Source organism: Pyxicephalus adspersus, chromosome 2 (assembly GCF_032062135.1).
Source record: "Pyxicephalus adspersus chromosome 2, UCB_Pads_2.0, whole genome shotgun sequence".
Classification (NCBI taxonomy): Eukaryota; Metazoa; Chordata; class Amphibia; order Anura; family Pyxicephalidae; genus Pyxicephalus; species Pyxicephalus adspersus.
Window position 1 is genome coordinate 58,242,048 of NC_092859.1, and position 21,357 is coordinate 58,263,404.

The following is a 21,357-nucleotide window of genomic DNA, read 5'->3' on the forward strand; positions in this document are numbered from 1 at the left end:
ATAGTGCAATTTGCTATCATAACAGTGTTAATCTTCAGACTACTCCAGCAGGGTGTATTTTGCTCTAGTAGCAGCCTTTGAGAAATATTACTTGTTTTTAGTTGCTGGCTCACCTAACCTCGCCCCACAGGTAGCAGATGGATTCAGAAGATTAAAAAAAAGTGTTTCTCTCTGTTGTGGGATACAAGCCCTCCAAGAAAACATACCAGGAAGTCAGAGCATGCTTCTCTCTAGCTCAGTCTACTGTGCCTCCAATAGAGGGTGTGTAACAAAGGTTATGTCTCCATGTAGGCGAGCGTTTAAGGGTGCTAAGGCTTCCTTAAAGCAATGTGCAATTTGGCAATGCAACCAAGCATTTATCCCAGTGACCAGCAATGTGCAATCTGTGCCTCTCAGGTCAGCTAACATTGACACAAGTTAATGTTTTGGCTAATTGTAAAGGTGACATTCTTCCCACTGGCAGCAATTCAACCAGGCTTTTATCCCACTGACCATTACACAAGCATACAGTGAAGTATGGATTGTGGCAATTTTTCCTTAAGACTCAAAAGTTGTTTCAGGGGCTTTCCCCATCTTAAGATTTAGAAAGATGGATTCAGGCCATCAAGCAAAGATAAATCTCCTGGCCAATTTAAGTCAGTCCACAGATCACTCTGCCATTGAAGTATGCTGGGTGTGTGGCTCAAAGGCCTTGCCCTTCAAACTAATCAGTGCATCTTGCTTTTAAGAAGCAAATAAAGATAAATAAGCACAACCAAGCCATGCATTATCTCTGCGCCAGATACTTCCCCAGCCTTTCTCTCACGTACTATCCGTTCGGCAAAAGGATTAAAGCCCTGGAAAAAAGCATCTCAGGAAGACAAGACACCTGGCTTCTCCCAGTCCTATTCCTCGATCCTCTAGAAGAGAACCAGGAGCAACAAAAAGTTCACCCTGTGAAATTACTAATAGAAATAAGTCACTCTCTTATTCCAGAAGCAAATCAGTGGAGCACCCGGAAAGTGAATCATGTTGCACATGTGGGCACAAGAGCATTACCATCTAAGCTGGCGTGTGCTATATGCTTTAAAGAAGCAGGCCAAGATAAAGAAAGTGAATTAAGGCTAGAAAAAAAGTGGCTGTTCTTCACCTAAAGAAGTAATATCCCACATTTTAGAACTAAAGTCCAATTATTTTCCATTTGGGGATCCTCTGTGTCTAAATGGGGACTTAAAGTGAATCTAAACAACAGGTCTGGTTGCATGGCCACATACAGAAATAGTTTTCTTTGATTCCTTAACCACCCCCCCTCCCATTAGTAACATACACCAAGGAGAGATATGTTCTACAGGAGGACTCAATTCTAAATTGGTGCATCTGTATCCTAATAAGTATATATGTACCATTTTTAATTTTTATTTCCAACATAAATATTTCACACACACATTTCGGAAATATATTTTATTTTATAATGAAACAAATACTTGTTAAAAATACAAGAATTATTTCACAATTCTAAGGAAAAAAGTACATTGTACTTGAGTGGGAAGCATCAATCATACAAAACAGTACTACGATAATGTAAAACACACACATGCCATCCAACATTGAAAATCACAAAAAACAGGTGCATCCTGCACCATTTCTGTCAAATAGTTTCAGAAATAAAAAAGCATGGTAAACAATTTAATTTATACCTAGGCAGGAAGGTAAATGACAACATGTGCAAAAAAAAAAAAAGTGCATGCTGCAAAATTTCCCAGGACCCTGCTTAAAACAAAAAGAGGTTTGTAACATGTAAACCTTCTCTTGAGCATTTTAATGAAAATATAACATAAAGGAAATCCCATTCCTACTCAAAGCAGCTATTGCAGTATAGTAAAATTATTTCATGTGTTTAGTATATAGAAAAAGCAAGGGTAGGCAAAGAGGAATGGTAAATAAATGAAACCATTGACCAAGCATCTAAGGAATGACAAAAGAAGGTGGGAGTTTAGCAATCTGCTAAAGTGTGCAACATAGCAGAGGGTGTTCTGGAGTGGCTTGGAAAGCAGAGAACAAAAATTTGCGTGCAGTGTTACAAATGTACTTAGGAGAGAGGAAAACAATCTGCGTAAGATTGTGGAAAGAAAATGGAAAAGTGGTCGGAGAAGCATCGACAAAGGATTTGAGGACGGGATGATTGACTGCAGAAGACTGAACTTTCCATTGTAGGAGATGCAATTTAGTAGAAAGGTGATTACATTTAAACAACGCCAGAGTTTTACAGAACATACACAAACTTTGCAAGGTGACGTTTAATGGAACAAAGGACCTGCAGGATCATAGACTGGTTATAGAGTTAAATATGATGGAGTGGCAAGGAGTAAATAGCAAGAAAATGATGACTTGGGAAATGTGGAGAAGCATAGAATCAGATGTATTGAATGAGGGGGTATAGCTTGCTTGAGGTGAGGAGTGAACACAGCGAACAAGGATCTGACCTGACAGCTTTGGCAAGTAAAAGGATTTTAAAAGGGCAGACAATGATAAAGGAAGGCGAGACGTGAAATTTTTTCAACAGCATGCTACATAAGAAAAGTGCCATATTAAGGGTGCATATGATAATGCTTAAAATAAGTTCATTATGTCCAGTCAAATGAGGCTAAAATCTTTAGCTTGCTATTATAATGCAGTTTTAAGAAATTCTGGATAAAAGCAACTTTTAGGTGTGTATATCTCCAAATTAACATAGACCAATAGCAGTAAATGAAGACAGTAGGAAAGAAACAGGACCTGTTACTACTGTTCAGTAGTGGCCATGATGTCTGTACTTTCTAAGCACAGCTGTCAATATGTACAGTTATTCTTTAATTCCAGCAAAGTACTGTATTCTTGTTTCCCTCCTCTTATCTCAAGTAACCTACCCTTTTCATCCACACAATTACATCTACTATGATCCACAAATGCAGTATGAAAATAATCAATGTATGCATTCCCTTCAAAATTGGCCTGACAGGGTAATCGACTTTTAACATGTGTACTATATAGCAATGCTTTGAATTACTGTATTCATTTTCTTCTGAGGTAAATTCACACAGATCTTCTCAATCTCTGTCAAAATCAAAATTCTGAATCTAGAACCTTCAACCACATATTTTATTGTTTTTCAAACCACAACATTTAAACTGTTCATTCTAACAAAACAAAAAAAAAACTGTATGCTGACATATGATTTAATTAATTTCTATTATTGTCTTTGTATAGCCCCCCTCCAAAAAAACAAAACAATTTAAACACATTGCATTTTGTCACTGTCTGTTGAGATTGTATATATTTTTATAACACCATTACAAAACTAAATTTTGTTTAAGAAAAGAACAAAACAAACATACATAGAAATCCGTTGGACATACAGGAAAAAAATACAAAATAAAACTAATGGAAGACTGTTTGCCGTGATTTCTTCTCCACTAAAAATGGCCACAGTGAATCTCTAATTCCAACTCTAAATGGTGTCCTCTGACCAATCCCCAACTCCTCCAGCTTGCTGCAGTCAAGTTGTGGGTTCCATGGCCGAGGAGTTGCTCCAACAGGTTCATCTGTGATCTGAAAGAAACACAAACCGTGTACTTGAAAAAAGTAAATGTAAAACTTGCCCTTTCATTCAGTTTTTAGAATAAATTCTGCCATCTACTTGTTTTAGATCTTTGATAGTAAGGGAGAACTACATAAATATTATCTAATCAAACAAGGAGATAAAAAAGAAAAAAGATTGTTTGATGACTTAAGAGCTTAATATTACTGTGACAAATATGCAGGAGATTCTACAGATATTTTTATAATGTGCTTCTATTCTGGCAAAACAGTAATGTGACCTTGGTAAAAGGTCGACATGTCGGAATTAATCTATTCATTTTTACATGCTCTTATTTCCCAAGTTCAATTCCTGGGAGAACTATGCCCACAGTAACTCATGATAAGGCTTGTGTAAGCTTCCTGAGATTCTGACCTTAATAAATGACCTAGAGGCAATAGTGAGCATTTTGATTTTGTTACACGTTCAGTGACCCCTGTATTAGGTATATCTGCTTGTTGGTATAAACAGCAACTCAAATATTAAAGTAAAAAGGAAAATGATTCTAAAACACCTATAGAAGATATTTATTATGAGCCAGTGGTGAAGGCAATGTCCATGAGACTCCCTAAATGCAAAACATTCAAGCACATGTAGCATAGAATGTCATACTGGAATTGGGTTTTTTAGCCAAGAACTCATAATTACGGAGGTAAAACTTGGAAAAAGTATTGCCGAACCTTGCCAAACGATGACTGAAAGATGAATGCTTGGTCTAAATAATCTCAATTGCTACTATAAAAAACTGTTGAAAGGCTCAGAATTTATCAACGTGAGAAACAATGGATATCCAGATCTTTTTAGCAGTTTAGACAAGTGGTAGTGCTACAATTGTGGAGAATACCAGGCACATTTCATGCCCCATATTACCACCATGGCATTGTTAAATATAACATCAAACCTGTTTATTTCTCTACCATATAAACCTATAGGTGTATATAATTAAGTAACCAATTAAATATATTTGAAACTTACCTGTCTCAGGTGACTGCTAGGAAGATTGAAAGCATCTGCCATAGCACAAGCTATCTCATACTTTGTCATCTGTTCATTACCTGACCAGTGGTAAATTCCCTTTATCAAAGAAGATTCCTGGTAAATAAAAAAGGAAGTAACGTGAATATACATTTTTCAAAGAAAAGAATTAAAGTGAACCTGTGCTCTGTCCATGCAAGGCAAGACAACTCCAGCTAATTGCCAAGCTCCTCAGATGCATATACTTGCTTTCCCTACATTTTAAAACACCTCTGCTCAGTTGCCCTAAACAAGCTACTGTTGAATGTGCATTGTTAAATGAGGACATGGAAAGAGTCTCTCTAGGACTAAGTCTGTTTTTCCCTGTAGGAAATCTGAGCAGCAAGGAAAAAGAAAAGGGGGAAACTACCGTTTTACCTCACATTAGAAAGGCAGCTGTAAAATAGATACAGCTGTCCAGCTGTATCTACTTTACAGAATAATCCATGGAATAAACAACGTTCACTAAAAGGACAGTAAGGCTAAGTACACAAGTGCAATAATTGTAATTGGAAAGGATATTTTACGATTCTCCACAGCGACAAACAATGGACATGTACAATGCCTGAATGAGCAATGTACATACAGCATCGTTCTGCTCTATGAAGAGGGGACAGGGAGCACGACAGAGCAGCACCCCGCTGCACTCTCTCCCCTTCACTTGCATTACAATCATTAGTTGTCCATCGTCTGTGGATCCGCTAAGATAGTCGTTCGGACAATGAGCACTGTACACACGCAAGATTCTTTTCCGATAATAGCCCTGAGCCGATTATCAAACGAGAACCATGGCACGTGTGTACGTAGCCATACATGGGGCATTTTATTGGTTTGTAGGTTTGAATACATATTTACAAATTGCATATATATTTACATAATTCTACCAGCTGATTGTGACGTCATTGTACACGCCCAATCAGCCTGTGTCTGCGCACACATCTCCTATCTATTAGATCTAGCTTACTGCTGCCTGAAGTTAAATCTGAAAACGCTGGGGTGCGAGGGACTGAGCAGCTGGTGAGGTGCCCATTACACATAGCTGAACACCTACCACCTGTGAACCCCAATTTCTCTGGAACAGGGAGATGTTGGCAATTGAAAATGTGGAAGCCAGTAGAAAACCCAACCCCCCCCAATAAAATTTTATATCATGCTACCCTGTCACACATAGCGATCGCCTTACTCTCTATGAACCAACCCCAATGCGACAGCCATGGGGGACAAATTCTCACCAATACATCTTCAGGCCCCTTCATCTCCTCCTTCCTGAGAAATTGGGGTTCACCGAAGGTAAGGGGCCAGCTATGTGTGATAGGATAGCACGGTTGTCTACCCTTTTATGTAAAAAAAAAAATGTTTGCAATAGGTCCCCATTTTTTTTTATTTTTTTTAAAGATTTGCCCCTTCTGCCATGTTGACTGGTCAGGCTGTAATGATATAACTTTGAAAGCGTACAGGAGTGCATTCATTCCGAATTCGTACACTGAGCCACACAAGTCCTTTCTGCGATAAAGAACTTGGCTACTCACAATGTTCTGAATTTTAGGTTTAGCTCAAAACAATTCGGTTGAATATTTGTGGTAGTATATCACACTTTTACTACAAAAGTAAATTAAGTACCATTCCTCAAAATGTATGGAAAAATCATGAAAACAAAAAGAGAGATTGAGCAGGGTTTTTTGGCACAAACAATGTGTTTATATTGTATATAAAACAAACATGGTGAAACATAACATAAGGGTCACTAAATAATCTAGTGGTCAACAACAATATAAATGGAGCCCTAGGGGACGCTGAATGCAATACAGAAAATTACAAGGTCAAATTGGACCACAATAGTTTCTTGTGGTCCAACATAGGCCAGAGGACACTAGACATGCAGCAACTCGTCAGTCATAAACATTTACTTGCCGTACAGAATATTTAACCATGGAGTGATGTTGCTAGTAGTACCCAACGCATTTAGCCAAATATGGGTTCCTCAGGGGTGTTAATTTGACAACATGTATTGGTTACATGCACAGGTTGTATCTAAATCAGTGAAAAATGTCTTACTTGAGTATTAAAGTATCAAGTACAAGTTGGTGTTCAGAATGTAAACAATATGAATAAATGTGCTATATGCAGCAAAACACCCTTGATCGTTTAGGAATTAGAGTGATATTGAGCTATATATATGTACAACAAATTGTTATATTGATTAGTAATTTGAAATATATCAGACCAATATAAATTTATATAAAATAACAGTTATTAAAAAAGTTTGGCACTTACTTGATCCTGTAAGATAGTATCCATTGCTTTTTGTGCAAAGTCAGGAGGGTATGATGCCTCCGAGGGATGTTTGCAGTAAGATGTAGATAAACTCTACAGTATGAACAATCTTGTAGCAGATTTGTTAAGACCCTAATATAGCAAATTAGGGATCTAAAAATAAATATATGGTATAAGTTCGTGTTCAAAAAATTAATATGGAAGTAACTACAAAGAGTGTTTGAGTATTATTACCTTATGTCATAGATATATGTGGATGTTGTAGCTCAGTTCCAGATGAAATATTAGTGTGCAGAGCAGCAGGGAGATCCAAGGGACGCCACTCCTTTATAGGACGGCATCCCCAGGACCCCCCCCCCCCCCCCACGTGCAAGCAGGCTATGTCTGGGGATAGCCCAGAGGCCTGTTGGGTTACGTAGGGCTGGAGGGCGGCACATGTTGCGTCATCCATCCAGCGTTCATCATCCTATTGCAGAGGAGGGGGGCGGTCCCGTCCCTCTTTCCGGCTCAGTGTTGAAGCCGGCTAAAAAGACGGGGATATGCAGGGAGGAGCAGTGCCCGCTCTTTGAAAATCTAACTACTTCAAACCCTAAAAGATATAACAGTCCCTCCCAACACACTTCTAACCACGGTGGACGTGGAAGCTTTATACAGCAGTATACCTCATTTATCAGGTCTACAATCAATAGCCTTTTTTTCTTCAAACTGATGACATACCTCTTGGACCATAAAATCAATTTATCCTTAAACTTTTGCTGTACATTCGTACCCGTAACATTTTTACATTTAATGATCAAATTTATCTGCAATCACAAGGGGTCGCGATGGGGATGAAATGTGCCCCATCCTATGCAAATTTATATCATAGGATATAAATACCTGACCTTCGTATCACCACCACACTTTAAAGGAAAGAAACAGCTGGAAACACCATTCTCCATGCAGAAAGTGCTCACCCTAAACCTTAAATTAATAGCATCCCTTACAGTCAAATGTAAGAAATTGTACATTACACACAGACTTCAAAATTGAAGCAAAAGCTTTTACAGAAAGGCTTCTAACCAGAGGCTACAGCAAAAAACTTCTAAAAAGAACCTATCAAAAGGTCTCCAAACTTGACACTGGAAGACTTATATTTGACACCTCATCTACACGCATTCAAACCAAATTACCTATCGTAACCAGATTTAATGAACATCATCAATATATCCATCAATTAATTAAAGATCATTGGAAACTTCTCACTTCTAATCCCTCTATAATTATCATCTTAGACGAGAAACCACGTATTACATTTAGAAGATCAAGTTCACTACAAGACTCACCAGTTCTAGGTCATTTCAATCTTCAACCTATTGATTCCAAGCAGCATAAAACGTATGGAACCTTCCTGCAACCAATGTGACTGGATTTTAGGCACTTATATTACCCAATGGCACCACACATAAGATCCACTACCAGGTCACCTGTCAATCAGTTGGCATTATCTATTTAATTAACTGTTCATATGGAAGATTCTATGTAGGAAAAACTAAAAGACCACTCCCCAAACGCATATATGAACACCGGTATTTAATCAAGAACGGGAAAATGACTACACCTCTTAGTTACCATGTAGGGACAGAACATCAATTTAATACTCACTGTATTAGCTTCGCAGCTCTGGAACAGTTACCACCTAGTCCCGGAGGAGGCGACCATGATAAAAGACTGTTACAGGCAGAAACCAAATGGATATTTCTGCTAAGACCAATTACTTTCCGGGTCTAAATGATGCTTTCAGCTTTAAACCCTTTTTATAACATTACAATCCATATATCATACATGTCATTTAATTGAGTAACAGACTTGAAAGGATTTCTTTGAATATTTCCTTAAATCAAATTATTTTATGTGCATATATATGTTTTGTTATTATAACGACTGATATATTTTGGTTTTAATGTACTGTATTTGTTTGACTATCGGTCCTTAATTTCTGCTTTTATGGTAAAAAAGTTGGTCTGTATTTATATTGATCATCTATGTACGTATAATTTAAATGTTTTTCATACTTAATACTGACACATGTTGGTAATTTGGGACTCCGTCCCCTTAACTGGAGGTATCGTGGCTCTTTCCCCCTCCCCTACCGGACATGCGGAGACGGGGGCACCTAGATGTACTCTAAGTGCCTGCTGGCGATGTCCTGCATCTTTTCTAAGAGCAGGCACTGCCCCTCCCCGCATATCCCCATCTTAGACGGGGATGCCGTGAGGCAGCCGGCCTCTGTTCCGGCTGCAACACTGAGCCGGAACGAGGGACTGGACAGCCCCCCTCCTCTGCAATAGGATGATGAACGCTGGATGGATGACGCAACATGCATCGCCCTCCAGCCCTACGTCACCCAACAGGCCTCTGGGCTATCCCTAGACACAGCCTGCTTGCATGTGGAGCGGAGGGAGGTCCTGGGGACGTCGTCCTATAAGGGAGTGGCGTCCCTTGGATCTCCCTGCTGCTCTGCACACTATTATTTCATCCGGAACTGAGCTACATCATCCACATATATCTATGACGTAAGGTAATAATACTCAAACACTCTTTGTAGTTACTTCCATATTATTTTATTGAACACAAACTTATACCATATATTTATTTTTAGATCCCTAATTTGCTATATTAGGGTCTTAGTAAATCTGCTACAAGATTGTTCATACTGTAGAGAAGAGTTTATCTACATCTTACTGCAAACATCCCTCGGAGGCATCATACCCTCCTGACTTTGCACAAAAAGCAATGGATACTATCTTACAGGATCATGTAGGTGCCAAACTTTTTTAATAACTTATTTTATATAAATTTATATTGGTCTGATATATTTCAAATTACTAATCAATATAACAATTTGTCGTACATATATATAGCTCAATATCACTCTAATTCCTAAACGATCAAAGGTGTTTTGCTGCATATAGCACATTTATTCATATTGTTTACATTCTGAACACCAACTTGTACTTGATACTTTAATACTCAAGTAAGACATTTTTCACTGATTTAGATACAACCTGTGCAAGCAACCAATACATGTAGTCAAATTAACTCCCTGAGGAAGCCAAATTTGGCAAAACGCATCAGGTACTACTAGCAACATGACTCCATGGTTAAATATTCTGTATGACTGACTAGTTGCTGCATGTCTAGTGCCCTCTGTGGCCTATGTTGGACCACAAGAAACTATTGTGGCCCAATTTGACCTTGTAATTTTCTGTATTGCATTTGGGGCGCCCTAGGGCTCCAATTAAATTGTTGTTGACCACTAGATTATTTAGTGGCCCTTTTCTTACGTTATGTTTCACCATGTTTGTTTTATATACAATATAAACACATGGTTGTTTTGCCAAAAAAAAAAACCCTGCTCAATCTCTCTGCGATTTCATGATTTTTAGCTCAAAACAACAATGTTCCTGCTTTCCTGCAGTGGTATTCCTTTTATCTCAGCAGTTGTAGTATCATTTGCAGAGCAATGATTTTCAAGCTTACAGCAGTTCTGTAAAAATCAGAATGCTTAATCAATGTAATTTTAAGTTCTCCACTGCAACCACAGTACACAGAACCTCACAGGGTCATTAAGAGTCTACTCAGTAAAGCTTGTGGCGTGTGAGCAGCTTCTCAGCATTGACATGAACATTTTCTGGTTAGGTCTACATCTAATTGTTGAATGTGAAAAATTATCTTCCAATTGCCATTTTTACATCAATTAAAGTATGTGAAAAGTGTAAAGGAAGGCATTTCAGCATCATAAGCAGGCAAGTTCTAGGGTCACTATACTACACTCAAAATGTAGTGGGAAGGATAGGTATAGTACAAGAATGTCTGGATGAAAATTTGTAGAAGTAGAGAGATTGTAGTTCTACACAACTCAGGTCTTCAGTTACATGATTTAACTGTAATTAACTGGCGTGTATTTTTAAATTATTCCCATCAATTAGAACTAAATGTATCCATAATATTTATTCCAACATAACATTTCCTTTTGTGACAGCTGTGCATTTTTGACAATTGGCCAATAAGTGAGAGAATGAGTCAGTTTTAATAGGAAATGAAAACCGACCCGTAGAGAGATTCCAACACCTGTCAGTGAATTTTCAAACAAATTGACGGGAATAATTTATAAACAAACTCCTTACAGAATACTTGCATTTATTAAAAAAAAAAAAAAAAAAAGGGTATAGAAAACTTAATAAATCCCGATATTATGCCTCGAGTTTCATGTGGACAAGCACTGGAATTATGGGTCCAACACTCAGCTGGGACACCATGTACTCCAGGTTTGCATTGTCCCCACAAATTGATGGATTGTCTCTAAGTAAAGTCTGCTAAATTATATGCCTGCTTTTCCGTGTCTTGGTCCTTTGCATGTTCTGTTTTAATTTTAAAACATGCAATTTTATTATTTATTTTACAGTTCAGTATAATTGAGTTTGTAAGAAGACCTCTCTATAAAACCTCAATGAACTGGAAGAAAATCTTGCTCCTTTACCGGTTGGCGTAAGGAGCGAGGATTACAGAAAAAGCAAAAACTCAAAACTCCTAGGTTCCATAGGCCTCAGTTAGCATGTTAAAGTTTATGGCAGTACAATTTTTAAAAAGACTGAATAAGTATGGCTTGTTTGGAGGGAGAAAACCTCTTTAAGAAGAACAGATTAGGATTGCAAAATACAATTTGAACAAATTAAAAGATTTTGGAACAATGTCCTTTGGACAGATGAGGCCAGAATGTACAGATCCTTAGGTGAAAAACAGATACAGCATATTATGCCAAATACCAAACCTTATACCAACAAGCAAGCATGGTGGTAGAGGGGTGATGATTTGGGTTTGTTTTGCAGGCCCCAGGACCCTTGCAGTCATGGATTAAACCACGAACACCTCTGTATAGTAAAGTATTCCATATAAAGCTTGGCTGAATTTGAGCCATACAAAAATGAGAAAGATCCCATGCTTACTAACAAATCTACAACAGAATAGCTGAACAAGAAAAAGTCCAGGTGTTGTAATGGACAAATTCGGACTTCAACTTGATCGAAATACTCTGGTGGGACCCTTAGAGAGTATGGGCCTGATTTATTAAAGCTCTCCAAGGCTGGAGAGGATACACTTTTATCAGTGAAGCTGGGTGATCCAGCAAACATGGAATTTGGTCCAGGACTCAAAACATTTGCTAGCAAATAACTCCATTCCAGGTTTGCTTAATCACCCAGCTTCACAAAAAAAGTGTATTCCCTACAGCCTTGGAGAGCTTTAATAAGTCAGGCCCTATGTGTATAAACACCTGCAAACTTCAACAAACTGAAGCAATGTTGTTGTAAAGAAGAGTAGACCCACATTACTAGTCTCTCATTATTATGAAGCAAAGTCAGACTGAAATTTATGACTGTTGATAAGTGATGAAGTTATTGCTGCTAAAGGAGGTTCCATAAGCTATCAAATAATGGAGTCTGCTTAGCTTTTAACACATGGCTTCCCCATTGTGGCTTTATTTTTGGTAAATGAATATAACAAGTTGGAATCTGCTTATGTATGTGTATCTGTGTATGTGTTTTAACCAATAGTTGGGTTTAAATGACTTTAGAACCTTTTAGGGGGCCAATACTATATTATGATGTGTAAAAGCGTAGAATTTAAAGAGGGTATACATTCTTTTTCACATGACTATATATGGAAGTTTCATTGCAGGGGTTCTGTCTGCTGTTTTACAAGATTCAGGCAAAAGAATGACGCATTGCATTTTCCACACTGGCTACTCAATTGTATTAGTTGTTCAAAGTATAACCTAAAATTCCTGTATAGTCTGATCTACTATCATATCTTACACTTCATCAACCATCTTGCTTTACACACAGCAAATGATTGTTTTCTGGTGTAATCTCTGTATGCAGTTTTGAATCGAAACTAAAGGTAAAAACAAGAAAAAAAAAGTAACCAGGCAGGTACTTTGCAGAAGACATCCTTTCTGCAATAAAAACTAAAAACTGACTGATTACAATTTTGTTTTTTATACACACCTGTCTTGCTCCATCACAGGTGCTGCCAATTGCCATTTTTACTTCATTTCCACGCGTCAGAAATTCGGCCATCTTGGTTAGCTAGGCAGGTTCATTCAGTCATAGCACACGCTGGGGATTGCTGGTATACCTGGCATGTGCCTGCATTTTGCACCAAGCTGTGCATGCCATTCATAAATTATTTTTAAAAATCCAGACTGAAGGACCAAAGTGTATAGCCTGCAGTATCTTGTAGAGAAGAGGCTGGTCACATGTCTGAAAAGTTACATATCAGGGACGCCCTCCCATTACTACCCCTCTTCCCATTTAACTGAAATAATAGGGCTTTGCAATTTTAAGGCAAACAAAGCACTGCTCACATTTATAACGCAGGTTACCGCTTCTTTATGCTTAGGCCATTTGGCGTTTTTGTAATAAAGACATTTTCTAACAGCTCTCACCTGCATTTTTTTCTCCGATAACTGAAAGCAGACATTGGCTACATCCTTGACATAGGTGGGAAATCTCTGCTGCCAGTGGTCCATGTTAGCAGATTTGTTACTGAACTGCACTTTGTCAAACAGAATTGTAACTGCACTTTCCTCTAGTTTCTCCACATCCCCATATAACACAGGAACTCTGAGCACAGCAGCATCTGTTTAACAAGGCAATGACAAAAATACAGACTATTTTAAAACTTCCTAGAAAAAAGATTTACAATGACCATTTATTACAGTGATATCAGTTACAGTAATCAACACTTTTAATAGGAAAACTGACAGCTACTTACTATCACAGTTCTGCAGAACTACTCGCTCTCCTTCTAGTTTGGTTTTACCATACAGGTTTAAAGGATTCGGCACAGAATCCTCTCTGTAAGGGGGATTTGATCCATCAAAGACATAGTCCGAGCTAATGTAGATCAGGAATGCTCCAGCCGCAGCTTAAGAAAAAAAAAAAATATAACTATATACAAGCTATGTTTTAGTTAGATATACATTCAGTTTTTTATTTCAAGATTAGAAATATCCATGTCCCCATTAACACGTTTGTGTAAAGTGAGTGATGCTCAACCCACATGAAAACGCTGAGTTTAGTCTTTTTAGAGTCAACCCCAATAGAGAGGGAAACATGAGATCTGGTGACACGCGTTGGATGGGAACCGCATGGGTTGTGTACCCTTTTTATGTAAAGTAAAAATTCTGGTAATAAGTCTGCTTCAATAGGCAGCCTTACTAACTGACTCAGGAGGCTGAAATAGTTTAAACATCCCAAGTTTGTGGCATGTTTATACTCAGCAGGACAAAGGTAAACTATTCATACCTGCTTCTTTTGCAAGATTTGCAGATGCTTCCACATTCAGTCTGGTGGCAGAATCTGGATGATTCTCAACTATATCTGGTCTCCTTTCTGCTGCACAATGAACAATCACATGAGGCTAAAAATAAAACACATGCACAAAAACAAATATGCTATAAGCCAGATTAATGCACATAGGTAACAATAAACACTAGAATCAGCTAATGATATTTAAAGAAATATACAGTATTTTTTTAATAAAAAGAGGATTTTTAGGAAATATGAAAAATTACCACAAATATTATTTTTGTACACTGGTTTTATGCTTCATTGCTACGGACCTCTCCTAGCCTCTGTGTAGCCACCTCCTGCCCACCTTCAATCTACATCAGCAACAGTTTAATGTCACAGATCAAGACAGGTTTTCTGAAAGTGACAACAATTCTTGATAAGACATGACAACATTCTTGCAATGAGTGTTGGCAGTCCCTCTACTGGTTGCAGATTATTTGCTCGGTCATTGCCAGTAAAGGAGAAAATGTAATTATTCATTACATTTAGGAGCTCATTTATAAAGCATCGGAATAAATTCACAGCAGCCATACAAGTTCTGCCCTACTGAGCTCACCAGTTTATTTTACTGCAAAGGGTGGGACTAAAGAGCGCAGGGATGGTTAACGATACCAGCATTTTTCTCTGGAAAAGAACAGGAACATGTCTTCTAACCTGTAAAATCAAGGGTTCCCAGTGAGAGCAGTTTGGTAGTGGGTATATAGATGCCATGGTGGGTATAGGATCATCCCCTTTTCAATATGTCATCTCATATCTATAAGCAGAGTTAGACCCCCATTAGAAGGGTTGTGCTTTAAGCTTTGGATCCACATCAAAGCACAACTCATACTCAAAGAAACAGGAAAGTGGCCATTGTGACCTTTAAAACAAAAATACCAAGTGAAGCTGTTGGGAGTGCACAACATTATTTGTATAAAGCACTTACACCTATACCATTTGAAATGATGTGTTCAAAATAACTGTTGGTGAGCCTTAAGCTACGTACACACGTCAGATTTTTATCGCCCGATAATCGGCATCGGCCAATTATCGGGCGAAAATCTGCCGTGTGTACAGTCGGTGTCGTCCATCGTCCGGACGACCGACCTGCCGGATCCACGGACGATGGACGACAGCCGATCCTAATGAAAGGGAAGGGGAGAGCGCGCAGCAGGGTGCCGCTCCGTCGCTCTCCCCCTCCCCTCTCCATAGAGCATGAACGGTGCTGTATGTACAGCACCGTTCATGCATCATGCACTCCCTTGTCGTTGGAAAGGATCGTGAAAGATCCTTTCCAACGACAAAAATTGGAAGTGTGTACGCAGCTTTAGTGGAGGTTGACTTTGAAATGTCTCTAAGGACAAATCTAGCAGGATGACTCCAGCTAGGGGATTGGAGCCAAGGAACTAGAAGGAAAGATAACACCTCCTTGAACAGGAAGATCACAAGATACCAGGTGTGGTATGGGGGTTGTATATGGAATCTACTTCAAAGACTTCTCCAATCATCCTGCCTGGTGTATAAACATCCCTGCTATCTGATGACCCCCAAAGAAGTCAGAGGACTTGCCCCCAGAGGCATCTACTGGAGAATACCAGCAGGCACTTATGAACAGTGTATTTCCAGAAGTAGTGTTAATATTATTAATAAACAGAATTTATATAGTGCAAACATATTATGCAGCGCTGTACATTAATAGGGATGGGAGAACACATGAGTGAGGGGTATATGTATAGGTGTGGCTAAATGGGATGTTGAGTCCTGGCTATAGCAAAACGGGCCACAGACCCCAATCTCCCTCCTTTCCTTTTGAGCCCAGCCAGGGTACAGGATATAAAGAACAGATTTTTTGTGTAATGTAATTATTGTATACCTGTAATTCTTTTCTGTTAATAAATATCTTGTTATTTAAGATCTGTCATTATTAAGCTAATAGAGACTAAGGCTACATACACATGTGCAATAATTGTCGTTAGAAAACAAACGATTAACAACCGATCAATGATTATTCACGCTTATTTTGAATGCTCGTGTTGTGCACGATACGATCATTCAAATAAAATCCACCAATAAAGTACACACACTAGATATGATCGTTTGAATGATGTAGGAAGTGACATGTACAGGAGAAAGTGTATCACAGAACAATCCACGATAACTGAATGACCGTACACACAATAGATAGCGAACGATCATTGCCCAATCAGATCCCCCAGGAAGGTCGTTCGTTTGCAGCGACATTCCTCATTCATCTGCGTCGTTGTGCACTTTTTTTTTTGTTAAGAATTATTGGACGATCGGACATTATTTGCTCGTTTCCAATGATATTTATTGCACGTGTGTATGTAGCCATAGTAAAATACTGCTCTCAAGAAAGGGGATAACATGAGGGAAACAGAAATTTTTCATTCAGAAGCCATCACATTTTTTAATTTGCATATTTATTTTCAGGTTTTGACTTTAGAAAGAAATAAGGTGTTTACCAGCATGGCAACCAGGTTGCTAGCACAAGTGAATATATTAAGGGGAAGGTATAGACATATTAGTGATGTATTATTGTGTACAAATAGCAAAAGTAAAAAATCATTTGATCATTTTGGCATATAGAAGAATTTTTTTGCTGGGATTTTTTTTTAAAGCTAGATAAGTACACCTTAAAGGTAAGGGTAGTTTTAAAGCAGGACATTTCCTACAAACCTGTCATCCTAAAACAATTATTCATTCAGGTGTTGTTTTGTATTGGTGCAAAGGTTTATATCCACCCATCTTGATACAGTGCCATGACCTCAGTATCAAGGTGTACCAGACTACTAAAAAATAAAACTAACTATAGTAGCTTACCCTACATGTTTCAGTTCTGATAATTTTGTTACTTTTCAAATTTGCTAACCTTGCCAGTAATACACTCAATCACAGCGTTCTACTCTAAACTACAAGGATCAGTAAGCTAGGACAGTGTTCTCATCCTAGAAAACATGCTCTACCTGCTGAAGAGTGCAGTAAGTTCATATTGCAACCCATAGCATGCCAGAAACTACAGCTTGTTTACAAGGGAGGTAGTAGCACACCCTTGTGTCAACCACAGTCTCAATAACAAAGCCATAGAAGGGGACATAGAGAAATCAATGACATACATCACCACCAGGTAATAGACAACAAATCAAAGAAAAGGCAGCTAAGAAAAGCGACATGCACAGACTAAAAATACTTTTTAAAGCATTGATAAAAATAACATTAAGACACACCCCAGTGATCCAGCTCATAAGGGCAGAGATGGTGATTGCTAGTCACCAAGAAACATTACCGTTGCAGATTGAGAGACCTCTAACTCTAAAGCTGCGTACACACTTCCAATTTTTATCGTTGGAAATGAACGACGAACGAACGACGAACGTCCGATTGGCCAAAAATCGTTCGTAAAAAAAGTAACCAACGACGCCGACGAACGAGGATAGTCGTTGGAAATGAACGACCGGACCGGCGGATCGGATTGGACGACGATCGTTGACCATCTATCGTGTGTACGGTCGTTCAGTGATTGTCCATGGTCTGAGCATGCACGGTGAACGAACTTCCTGTGGTGCACGTCACTTCCTGTATCGTTCAAATGATCGCATCTATCGTGTGTACAATATCTTTGAACGATCGTGTCGTTATCTGTAGGTACAGGATCGGTGCCATACGATCGTTCGCAAATATCGTGCAGGATCGTTCGTCGTTCGTTTACCAACGATAAAAATTGGAAGTGTGTACGTAGTTTTAGACTACGTACACGCACTAGACTTTTATCGTTGGAAAGGATCTTTTGCGATCCTAACCAATGTTACGCTCTATGGAGAGGGGAAAGGGGAGGGGGGAGAATGAGCAAGTGGCACCCCGCTGTGCTCTCTCCCCTTAACTTGTATCGCAGTCGTTCATGCATCTGCCAGGACCGATCTATAGATGGTGTTGGACAAGCGCTGTACACACCTCAGATTCTTGCCTGGTACTAGCCCTGAAGAGATAATCAGACGAGAATCATCTGACAAGTGTACGTAGCCTAACTCAGCAGGGGGGTCTAAACCACTGTCGACAGACTGCTTTGCACATTAAAGCATGCAGTCTAGGAACAGAAATTCAGTCCTGCAGTGGAGATTAGTTAGAACAGTAACAGATAATTATTTGTTATTTAGGTATTGCACATAACATCTGAATATGTTATATAGACCAAGACCATATATAGACCAAGAAACCAAGGACACTTGCATCTTTGTTTTAAAAATCAGCACTATAAGAAGCATAGAACACTTATAGAATATAAATACACTTTTCTAAATAAAACTATGGTTTTGTCATAGTCGAACTAATTTACCCTTAAAGAGAAAAGTAAACCCAAAAACGACCCAAAACAAAAAAAAATACACTTACCTTCAATCCCGCAGAGCAGTCGACCCGTAAGTTTCTTCCATCGGGTTTCGCGCCGTCCCGGTAACCGTCTTCGGGCTGGCGTGCTAGGCGCAGCTATCTTCTCGCTGTTCTTCCAGGCTCTTCTTCCTACGTCACCCAAACTCTGCGTGGGGGAAAAAAAACTTGCCGATCTCACTGCGCATGAGTGAACCTGGCAATTTCTTTACCTTTTGGCGAAAGGGCTCCTTCTGCACATGCCAGAGATGTTCGGGCATGCCGAGAAGGAGCAGCCAGGAGACTCCCGTGGCATGCGTGACGTAGGTATCCCCGGAGGCTCTGCACTCCCATTCATTTTCAATCGCCTGGGGCAGTGCTGCACCTTTTTTTTTAAATAGGTAGGTATGCTTAGGTATGCTTTAAAGTCTATCTAAAGTTAACCTAAATGATCATTTACATCATCATTAACTGATCATCCAGGATCCTGCAGAACAGCTATACTCGTACATGGAGTACCAACCTATGCATTAGAAGTCCCAGCATTCAATGTACCTGCACAGTAGAATTAGCCATATCCTGGACAGAAAAGTGATGTCCTGTCAGCCAGCTTTAGAGCTTGACCTTTGATCAGTGTAGGAAAGCAGTATACTTGTCAGAGGTATGACACACTACTGTGTACTGTAAGTACTCTCCAATCTGCAGGGAGCATAAAATAGGTTGGTTTTATGGCTATAGTTTTGACTCAGCAGGAGGCATTTTGAACCTCTGTAATGAGACCATTGCCTTTGCACAGAAAGAAATGATCCCATTCTGTAGCTGTGGGCAGGGGGAAAAGCTTTTTCTCTTCCCATGCAACTTGTTATTGGTCCTCCTATAGATATGACATCCATAAATTTGCAAAAGTATGTAAAAAAGAGCTCTGCTGGGTTTTTGCAGAGGGAAGATTGGTAAACAGATGTTCACCAGCTCTCCACCTCTCATATCATATAGAATATCCTTGGCTTCCCCACATTACCCTTAGGGCTCAGAATTGTATGTATATTGATAACCCAAATTCATTTGCAAGGAGTGCAGATGAAATAGGGCTCTGGGATCAGATAAAAAAACACATAAAAAAAACACTAAAATTAAATTACAGCCATAAATAAATTTACTTTCATCTTATGCCAAGAGGCACTGAAATGTCTGCACTTCTCCTATACAAGAGACTGTCATACAGTACTACTTTCTGACAGCTTTAGGGAAATATATCTACTACATGTTCAATTCAAAACACTTCCGAGCTCTAGCTAATACTCACACCTTTCTACAAAATATTTAAAGCTTAGGAGCTTATTCTAAACATCAAACAAGCTGGCCAGAGATCACTCTAATTCATTGCTTCTTTCAAGTGCTACATAATAGGGTACTGTCCTGCACTCTCCCCAGCAGGACCACTGACACATCTGTAGATGTGGAACTGGTGAGTTTTGTTTTCCTGGAAAAGGAAATGTTTACTTTTGTGTGAAAATGATTTGTGCTTTTTTACATTAAACCTTTAATGTAGCAGAGGTAAAGGTACCAAATGGGTGAAGATTTCTTTCTGAATATGCTTTATATTTTCTTGTTGAATGTATTTTGAGGAAAAAAAATAGTATTTTACCTTGAATTCGCAGACAAACTCTTTCACAGCAGATGTGTCTAGTAAGTTAAGGTACTCAAAGCGAGGCCGAGCCCGGCTATAACCACATCCCACGACATGCCAATTGTTGTCCTTGAATTCTCTGTACACAGCACGGCCCAAAAGACCAGTTGCTCCGGTTATCAGTGCCCTACGATTAGGGAAAACAACATCTGCCTAGAACACAAACACAAATCACACAATGATTCAGGAAAGGAAATGAACAGTGTGGCAAACAAGAACATTCAATAAACAGAGTTATGAACTTCAATTTGGAATTTGTTAGGTATCTAGTATTGCAAATACTACCCAGTAATACAAACTACACCATCCAAAATGTCATATTTATGGCATAAACCAATTTTTTGGCTTCACACCATTCACAGCGCAGTAGTGTGTGATATCAAAGAATAACACACACTGCAAATAAAGCAATGCCTGACCTCTCACTTTATGCACTGCAGTATTTTGCTACAATGCTCTGGTTTTCTGTCAATTTTGTGTACTACCCCATTCAGCATCAAAACACAGCAACTCGGGTAGTTGTGCACTGCACTAGAGGCCCACCAAAGTACCTCCCTATAGTGTGAACAGGACCATTCGGTTTTTTTTTTTTTTTACTATATAATACATTGGTCTGTTTAAATAAAAGTATAAATGTAGTTTCCTACCTTTTTGCATTTCCCTACCCCGCTGAAAAAAAATTCTGACCAAAACATTGTAGAAGTAAAACATGACAGGAGCTCTAATCACTCTTTAAAAATAAAACTGGGGAAAAAAAGTTTGGCTTTGACAAAGGTGTATTTCATATAAGTTTTTTAAATGGAAACACCAAACTCATCTTACCCCAACAGCTCCTTTATGTATACCGTATTTTTCGGCGTATAAGACGCACTTTTTCTTCCCCAAAACGGGGGGGGAAAAGTGGGTGCGTCTTATACACCGAATACATGTTAAATATAATAAAAAAAAATCATACTCATCCGATACCGCGATCCCGCGATGCTGCGTGCTTCTTCTCCTCGCTCTCCTCCCGGCTGCAGCGCGTGTCTCCT

General features: G+C 38.9%; 1 protein-coding gene across 4 annotated transcripts in view; it reads right to left on the reverse strand.

Annotated features, from left to right (window-relative positions):
* Window positions 1–1,425: 1,425 nt before the first annotated feature.
* The window catches only part of MAT2B (methionine adenosyltransferase 2 non-catalytic beta subunit), a 46,079-nt gene continuing 26,147 nt past the window's right edge, over window positions 1,426–21,357 (reverse strand). For all 4 annotated transcript variants that reach the window (XM_072400816.1, XM_072400815.1, XM_072400814.1 and 1 more), the window contains 6 exons: window positions 20,285–20,479; window positions 14,233–14,347; window positions 13,700–13,852; window positions 13,371–13,564; window positions 4,571–4,687; window positions 1,426–3,567 (listed from right to left, as the gene is read on the reverse strand). In XM_072400816.1, the coding sequence (XP_072256917.1) occupies window positions 3,397–3,567; window positions 4,571–4,687; window positions 13,371–13,564; window positions 13,700–13,852; window positions 14,233–14,347; window positions 20,285–20,479 (945 nt within the window). In that variant the 3' untranslated portion in view covers window positions 1,426–3,396. The remainder of the gene's footprint in view (window positions 3,568–4,570; window positions 4,688–13,370; window positions 13,565–13,699; window positions 13,853–14,232; window positions 14,348–20,284; window positions 20,480–21,357) is intronic.